The sequence below is a fragment of the Gekko japonicus genome, unplaced genomic scaffold, assembly GCF_001447785.1.
Source record: "Gekko japonicus isolate JY-2015 unplaced genomic scaffold, Gekko_japonicus_V1.1 scaffold1579, whole genome shotgun sequence".
Lineage (NCBI taxonomy): Eukaryota > Metazoa > Chordata > Lepidosauria > Squamata > Gekkonidae > Gekko > Gekko japonicus.
The window spans coordinates 151,119-159,756 of record NW_015161443.1 but is presented as its reverse complement, the minus strand read 5'-3'; the positions used below and the strand labels follow the sequence as shown (position 1 = coordinate 159,756).

The 8,638-nt window shown below is 46.1% G+C and overlaps 1 protein-coding gene across 1 annotated transcript in view; it reads right to left on the bottom strand.

The window, feature by feature from the left end:
• Nucleotides 1-8,638, bottom strand: part of LOC107125603 (keratin, type II cytoskeletal 4-like) — a 61,592-nt gene that overhangs the window by 5,609 nt on the left and 47,345 nt on the right. Inside the window, exons 12-16 of the mRNA XM_015429034.1 lie at nt 6,089-6,184; nt 5,132-5,296; nt 3,150-3,275; nt 2,621-2,841; nt 1,108-1,142 (exon numbers count right to left, since the gene is read on the bottom strand). Of these exons, the coding sequence (XP_015284520.1) occupies nt 1,108-1,142; nt 2,621-2,841; nt 3,150-3,275; nt 5,132-5,296; nt 6,089-6,184 (643 nt within the window). The remainder of the gene's footprint in view (nt 1-1,107; nt 1,143-2,620; nt 2,842-3,149; nt 3,276-5,131; nt 5,297-6,088; nt 6,185-8,638) is intronic.

Below are 8,638 nucleotides of genomic sequence, written 5' to 3'. Positions count from 1 at the left end.
ACTTTTTTCCCCATCCAAGTCAGGACCCCATTTACCCAGGAACTGAGTCCCAAGCATGGCACTCGTGCAGCACATCTGATTAAAAGTCCCAGTGCCCTTTTAATATGTAGTTAGGCAGCTTCACGCGTTTCTATGAGTAAATTTGGAAATATATATTTAAAAAAACCCAAACATTTAGAGCAGAGGTTCTGAACATGGTGCATGACTGTGGTTTGAAACTAAAGTTTGCAGACTGGTATAAGCCGAAGAACAGATGGACTAGGCTAGCCCAGTCTTGTTGGATCTCAGAAGCTAAGCAGGGTTGGCCCTGGTTAGTACTTTGATGGGAGACCACCAAGGAGACTCCCCGCAGAGGCAGATAATGGCAAATCACCTCTGTGAATCTCTTCCCTTGAAATCTCTATGGGGTTGTCATAAATCGGTTACAACCTGACAGCACTTATAATATACATGCAAGGACCAAAAGTGTGACGAAGCAGGCATTGGTGTGTCTGTGAGGAACCGCTCCCTCATCAGATCAACAGCGATAGCACTAAACAACAGCCATTGGATAAGGGCCATGCAAAGTTAGGCAGCCATTCTAAACTAGCGTTTCTTAGCCTATTGGAGTCACGGGTGCAGAAAATGGAGCGAGATACACAGTGAAGCCTCACTTGTACAAGTCATAATAACCATATGCTTTGGCACTCATTAGAGATACTGGGTGCAAAGCCCAGGCACAGTGTGTTAATCTCAAGGATTTGGAAGAGAAGAAGTGAGAGGGAGGCAGACTCCAGCAGTCTCTTGGGTGGTGATAACCAAAGGGCACCTGTGTGTCCCAACCTCCCCTGCAGCCACATGATGGTGCGTCACTGCCAAAACAGAGAAAGAAGAACATGTCTACGTGTGTTTAAAGCCCCGTAAGCCTTGACACGCCAAGCATAACATGCCAATTTAGATGCAGTGGCATAAGCCTCTGCTCACATCATGATAATCTGCCAGCCCAGAATCGAGCTTCTTTTTATCATACGGGCAGATATCCCATAGTCCCTTTTTTGTCCGGGGGCTTCAGGAACACGCTGTTATTGCACACCCCAAATACCAGAACAAAACTCTTCCGTGACTTACATATATTTACAGCACTAGTACATTCTCCAGACATCCTGTTGGGAAGAAGAGCAAAGTGAGCAAAACGAAATGTCTCCTTTGGCTGCCATATATTATGCACATTGTCCTAAGCAGACTTTAGTGGACATTTAGAAGGATAGAAGAATTTGTTTAGGATTGCACTGTTAATTGCTAAGTGCACTGTCAATGGTTAATTGCACTGTTGTATTGTCTGGACACGCTCACTATGGCTACTGAACATATTCATGATATCTCAAGATGTCACTGCAGCAAGATTTTATGAGACTCAGCAAGTGAAGTAAGCAAGAGAAGGTGTCATGTTGGGATTGAGAGTGTGAGCTCTGAGCCGGGAAGTATCTCAGACTCACCTGAGCAGCCTTAGGCAAGGTCCTGCTCTCTCAGACTTTGCAATATGGGGGGGGGAGTTAATCATTCCGGGCTTCTGAACAAAACCGTTGTGTGGGGTAAAAGGTAAAGGTTCCCTTGCTCGAAAGCCAGTCGAGTCCGACTCTAGGGTTGCGGTGCTCATCTCCATTTCAAAGCCGAAGAGCCAGCACTGTCCGAAGACGTTTCCATGGTCATGTGGCCAGCATGACTAAACACCAAGGCGCACGGAATGCTGTTACCTTCCCACCGAAGTGGTACCTATTTATCTACTTGCAATTTCTTGCTTTCGAACTGCTAGGTTGGCAGGAGCTGGAACTAGAGATGGGAGCTCAGTCTGTCATGCGGCAACCCGGGTCTCGAACTGCTGAACTACTGACCTTCCGCAGCCTGCAGTTCAGCGTCTTAACCACTTGAGTAACATATTCCTTGATACATGCTAATGCAATAGTTTTAATTTGTGGAGATACTAATTCACTGAAAGGACAAAATACTGGATTCTGGATTCTAGTCTTGAGTTCATTTCACTGATGGCAGTACATTTGTGAGGAGTTTTCCTCTAGCATCCATTCCTGGTGATTCAATGGGAAAATCCGTCATAACAGTTTGCAAACTTGTTTGTCCCTTACCTCCCCCTCCTATCTTTCTATCCAATTTTTCCCAAATGCAAATGATTGCCCCCCAAAAAGCTCAGAGCTCTAAATCTCAGATTGAGTCTCAGGCTCATATTTGGTCAAACTGGTCATCAGAAGGCCCTTGGATGGAACAGGATTTTATCCAGTCAGTAGGGTTGCCTGCTCCAGATTGGAAAATTCCAGGAAATTGGGGGGGGGTGGGGCTGGGTTTTTGGGGGGGGTCTGGGGAAGGCACAATTTGGGGAGGGGCGGTATACTCAGCAGGGTATAATGCCATAGAGTCCACCCTCCAAAGCAGCCATTTTCTCCAGGGGAACTGATCTCTGTAGCCTGTAGATCAGTTGTAAGTCTGGGAGATCTCCAACCAACACCTGACGGTTGGGAGCCCTACCAATCAGCAGTCCAGGAGAATTAGGGAGGACTTTGATTGCATAATGCAGTCTGATTGGATTTCATAATCATCCCTAAATCATTTGCTCCATCATCATACCCACCTGAATTCCTCCCCTTCCAGGAGTGTCCTATAGGTGGCAATCTCAATGTCCAGGGCTAATTTAAGATTCAGGAGTTCCTGATAATCACGCAGAAGTCGAGCCAGTTCTTCCTTGGATTTCTGGGTGGCATTCTCCAGACCCACCAGTTTTTCCTTCGCATCCTTGATGGCAGTCTCTCCACGGTCTTCAGCCTCAGCAATGGCTGACTGAAGATGAACACACTGGGGAAAGTACAAAGACCAGAAATCCACTCCTATGGATTTTTACATGATAAGGCAATGAAGGCTGCAGATGTGTCTTAAATGCTTCATCATAATTCATAATATTATTTTTGCATTGAACTGGTCGAATTAATACATTTACATATTTCATGAAGAATTATTTTGAATGTTTGTTTTTTTTTAAAAAATGAAAATATTTGCTTATTTTTTCTCCTATGCTGCTTAAATTATTCTGCTGTCAGTATATGGAATCCCAAAGACAGAGACTGACACATTATGTATCTGCACTTAGGCAGTGAAAAAATTACCTGTTTCTTTACGTTTTCTGTTTCTCCTCTCAGTCTGTGGATGAGTCTGTTCAGCTCAGAAATCTCCACCTTGGAGTTCTTCAAGGCATCGTCATGCTTCCCAGCTGTGAGCTGAAGTTCCTGAAACTGATATGCATCAAGATATTAAAACAGGAGTCAATGACTTCTTATCCTCAGGTTAAATTTTTAATTTTAACAAAAATTAACTCAGGTTAAATCAGTGAACAAATACAGCCATCTGAACAGAGTGTCCTGGGAGGGTTGCCAACTCTGGCTTGGGAAATTCCTGGAGATTTAGGGGTGGAGCTTGTGGAAAGTGGGGGAGGGAGGAAGCACGTCAGGGATTTGATTCCACAGAGTGAATATCAGGCAGAAGATGGAGATTGGCAGCCTTGTCTCTTGACCACACAATGTCCAGAACTGAATGAGGGACATGGGGGGGGGGGCTGTGTGACAATTGCAAACACCACAAAAATGGAGATGTCTACAATGTGTTGTTAGCTTAAGTCATTTTTTTCCTTACTCACAGACTGACCAGATTGTACCTAATGGAGCGTTAAGCAAACACCACCATAAGGTGTTATTTAAGGCTCCAGGGAACTGTGGAAAGTTCAGGGAAGACGGGGGGGGGGGGGGGGGGGGGGGGGCTGCACAATTCCTGAGCTTGTTTGACCAAATGTGGCGATTTTTTTCTAGTCAAAGGATTATGCCAAGACTTGTTATTATTTTCTTGTGTATCTTTCCCCCTAGCCTTTATTTCACTGACCTTTTTAGCTTATGCTGAACAAAAAAGTTGGTCTCAAAAGTCTCACTATGAAAGACATTTTGATCGGGCACACCCAGTAAAAGAAATGTCATATCACTGGTCTTTCTGCTACTGTACTTCAGAAGGCCACTTCCCATGTGAGCCTGGTGTGAAGAACATTTTTGCTGCTGACCATTTTAGAAATGGAGCATGAAGCTCCTTTGGGAAGGAATAGGGTTGAAGAAATGATCCAATCTATATAAGGTTGCCAGGTCTTACCTTGCCTGGAGCAGGGGACTTTGGGAGCTTTCCAGGGAACATCGCGCAACATCCCTGATGCAATGATGTCACCCAGAAGTGATGTTATCATGCCAGGGACGTCATGTGGGGGATGCTCTGTTATTTGGGCAAACTCTATGTTTTTTTCGGCATCAAAACCATAGAGTTTTCCCAAATACCAGAACGTCCCAGGTGCAATGATGTCACTTCTGGGTGATGTCATTGTGTCAGGGACGTCACACAGTAATGTCCCTATTTGTGGGTGAAGCTTCCCATACTGTCCAGCTGTCCAGCAGGGGGCTGAAGCCCCCAAAATTGGGGTATTCCCTACCACCGCCGGGGGAATGACAACCCAAAATCCTCACTCTGGAGATTGCTTTCATAGAATTTACTGCAACAGGATTTTGCAGAAAGACAGTAACTGATTGCAGGCCATTAATAGAACAATGAGGCCTTCAGAGCACAAGCGCTAACACACACAGCACACAGCAAAGAGAAAAAACAACAAGAGGTAGGCTGAACTTCAAGAAAAACATTCAATAAACATTAGAGAATGCTCTAGGGTACGAGGGGACTAAACTACTCTTTCAGCAATATTTACAGTAATTAGCAGGCTGTCATTTCTCCAATAGTATATTGTATTGAAATGACATTTCAGTGACGGAATCTATTTCAACAAGGGCTCAGTCAAGAAATGCTGTTTTAGAATATGCCAGTTAGTAATGTTTTGTCCCAGAGCTTTACTCAAAAAAATTCAGGAAGCCTTATAATGAACCAGACCAAAGTCAATCTTGTCTGCTCTCACTGTCAGCAGCTCTCCAGGGTCTCAGGCAGAGGTCTTTCACATCACGTTCTACCTAGTCCTTCTAACTGGAGATGCCAGGAATTGAACCTGAGACCTTCTACATTCTACCACAGGGCCTAAGTCAAAATCCAGATCCAGGCCAGGAGCACATACCTTGCTCTGATACATAGCATCAACCTCAGCTCGGCTCCTGCTTGCCATCTCTTCATACTGAGCCTTCACTTCTGCAATGATGCTATCCAGATCCAAGTCCCGATTGTTATCCATGGAAAGGATGATGCTGGTATCATTTATCTGTCCTCGCATCTGGTCCAGCTCCTGGAAACCACAGAAATGCACATCAAGTTGCCTTATGCTGAGTCAGATTCTTTGTCTATCTAGGTCAGTATTTTCTTTCTTTTCTTATTTTTGGTATTGTGTGTGTGCGTGTGTGAGAGAGAGAGAGAGAGAGAGAGAGAGAGAGAGAGAGAGAGAGAGATCTGAAAGTCATGGTTGACTTCTGGTAACCCCCAGTGGGGCTTGAACATTTCAGAGAGGTGGCTTGCTATTGCCCCATGCAAAACAGACATTTTTATCTCCTAGCCCTCTGGGCCATGGATGGGAAGTGAAGAAGATCTTGCAGCAGCAGTTAAGTTCCACCTGGAATAAGTTTGCCTTTCTTTTGCTGAAGTTACTATAAAGTTTGAGTGGGGACAGAAGCATGAGTCCTTCAGATCTTAGCCCATGGCTCACAGACAGTACCTTTGAACGAACCAGCAATTGATTCCCAGCCCACCTACGATATATTGTTAGGTTTTTTGGTTTATCTGTAAGACATTGGTTTGTTGTTGTGGGCCTCTTTGGGTCCCCTTGGACATAAAAGAAAGACATAAAAACAAATAAGGCACAAGGCATAGCATCACTAAGAAGCATGGTAACTGAAGGATGAAAGAATACATATTGGTGGATGGTATTCAACTTTATCATGCCGATATAACCCTTTACAAGTGAAATCCCATGCCTAGAATTACTCCTTCCTTTGAATGGTGAGTGGGACTTTTTCAAAATCAAAGTGACTCTTGCAAAGAACATGGTGAACTTCCAGATAGCCTGCAAGAGATGTTTCCTCACCGCATCGTAGAGGCATCTCAAGAAGTTGTGTTCATCAGTGAGAGATGCTACCCTGGCCTCCAGCTCCACCTTGTTCATATAGGCAGCATCCACATCCTGAAAAGAGATTTAAGTGGACATCAAAGTTTGGGATCTGCTAAATACAAAGAATAGTCTTAAATTAAAAAGATCTAGAATAAATTTTAATCTTCGAGAGCCGCCAAATCATGGCCTACAAGCCACATCCAGTCCATCAGGGCCTCCACCAAGTCAACTCCTGGACTAGATAGGGGGAATCACTGGAAACATATTGCCCCTTTCTCTCATTAAAAAAACAGATTCCAGGTTGAGGAAAAGAAGCAGTGGAAATACTGTGGCCTGGATCCCCCTGGAAGGGAGGGATGTGCTTCCATCAGTATTGTGTGCTGAAGTGCATAGTATCTAATTACAGGGGCTCTAGGTATTTGTCTAGGGTGCCAGCCATGGAGGGGAGACAAACAGACCAGCCACCATTAGCCCTCCCCTGCCCAGTCACAGCATTGGGGAGGCTCCACAAGCCCCAGCAGAATGCCAGCAATGGGGAGCCTGCTGTCTCCCTGCCTCCATGGGCCCAGGCAGGGCAGGGGGACAAAAAGGGTATGAACTGGTTAAGAGGAGGGCAGGCAGCATGTTCCTGCCTTTCTTTGGTGTGTATTGGGGGGAGTTGATGAGGACAGGCAATGCCCCCCTGGCATAGGGGCAAGCAAGAAGGGTGGCCATTGCCCCGATGAAGGGTAGCTTAGGGCCCTGGGTATTCTTTCCAAGCAGACCCAAAGTCCTCAGGGAAGCCTTGCTCATTCCTCTTCACTCTCCCTAACCAGGTTCCCATAATGGAGGGAAAGCATTGAATCCTTCGCCTTCACAAAGCTGAACTGAAGGGGGAAACCAGGGATGCAGTGAGCTTTAACACAAATGCAATGGCCATCTGAATTTACCATAAATTGGTACATAATGCAGAGACCAGAATGTTGACCGGAGTGGGTCATAAAGGCAATACCACTTCAGTCTTATTCCATCTACACTGGCTTCCCCTTTTGCTTCTGAGCCCAATGCAATGTGCTAATACTTACCTTTAAGGCCCTATATGACTTGGGATTAGCATACCTTTACATGCCCCTGCTGTCTGAGGTTTGATGGGTGGCCAAATCTTTGGAACTCCTTTCCCAGGGAGATGCATCTGTCCCACTCAATCGCTGTCTTCTACTAGCAGGTGAATACTTTTTTGTTTCATTTGGCATATTCCCAATAACTTGTTAATTACACACACACACATATACACACCCCTGGCTGGTTTTGGTGTTTTATGTTGTGTTTATATGGTTTTATTGAATTATCTTATATATTAGTTCAAATGCAGTTTTAATGTTCAAATGTTTTGATGTTTGCTGCCTTGGGGACCCTATTTGGCTGGAAAGGTGGCACAGTAATATTTTAAATAAATACATACATAATAGGGTTGCCAAGTCCCTCCAGGCAACTGGTGGGGGATGGGGGGACTTACCAGGAGAAAGAAGAAGGCCCAGACCACATTGCTGGTGTTGCACAGGAAGTGACATCATCATGCTGCACTGTTGTTGTGATGCTCTGGTATTTGGGCAAAAACTCTACGGTAAAAATGGCTTCTACCATTGAGTTTTTTCCCAAATAGTAGAGCGTGGCCCAGATGTCACCAGCACGATGACACCACTTCCAGTGTGATGCCGGTGATATGGCCTGGGACTTCCTCTCTCTCCTGGTAAGTCTCACTACTGGCCATCTGATTGGCAGCAGGGGGTGGGTCCTGGCAACAGGGGACCCCCACCTCCACTGGGGGCTGGCAATCCTAAAATATAATGAGACTACTTGTTTATGTACTAATTCAGCCCCTCGCCCTGTTGGCTGAATGTTTTTGCCCAGATTCAAACAACGTGTCAAACAGCTTTATGCCTGCACAGTAGCTGTTTCTGCAGGTTTTCCTGCATGTGGCTTCATACACTATAGGGTTTTCTCAGCCAATCACAGTAGCTCATCATTGTGGCACAGGGAATGGGCGATTTCTCACGGGACTTTTTCCCGCGATGAAGCGCGGTGAAGCCTCTCTTTCCTCCGGAGCATCTGGTCGGTTTCACACAATTTGGCTCGATGCTTCCTTTTGGCCCGGGGCTTCCCTCATTTGCTCCGCATCAGCTGAAATCCTCAAATCCCAGGATTTTCTGTTTGCTTCGCGGGTGACTGAGCCCTCCCACCTCCCCCCTCCCCACTTTTTCCACGCCCATTAGCCCACCTCCTCTTTTTTTTTTTGTTTAAAAGATTGGTGTCGTTATATCGGCACATTGCAGGAACGAAATTAAGGGCAGCGGGATCAGGGGCAGGCTGCCTGCGGCCTCGTGGTTCTCTCGCTCGGCCGATCGGCCAGTCGGGCCGCCACCGCCGCCGCTCCGGTTCTCTGCCGCCCAGCAGCCGCAGAGAGAAGGGGGGCACCGCGAAGTCCTCAGCACAGCGGGAAACGGGGCGGCGGCAGCGGCTCGACTGGCCGCACGAGGGAGCCCCCAC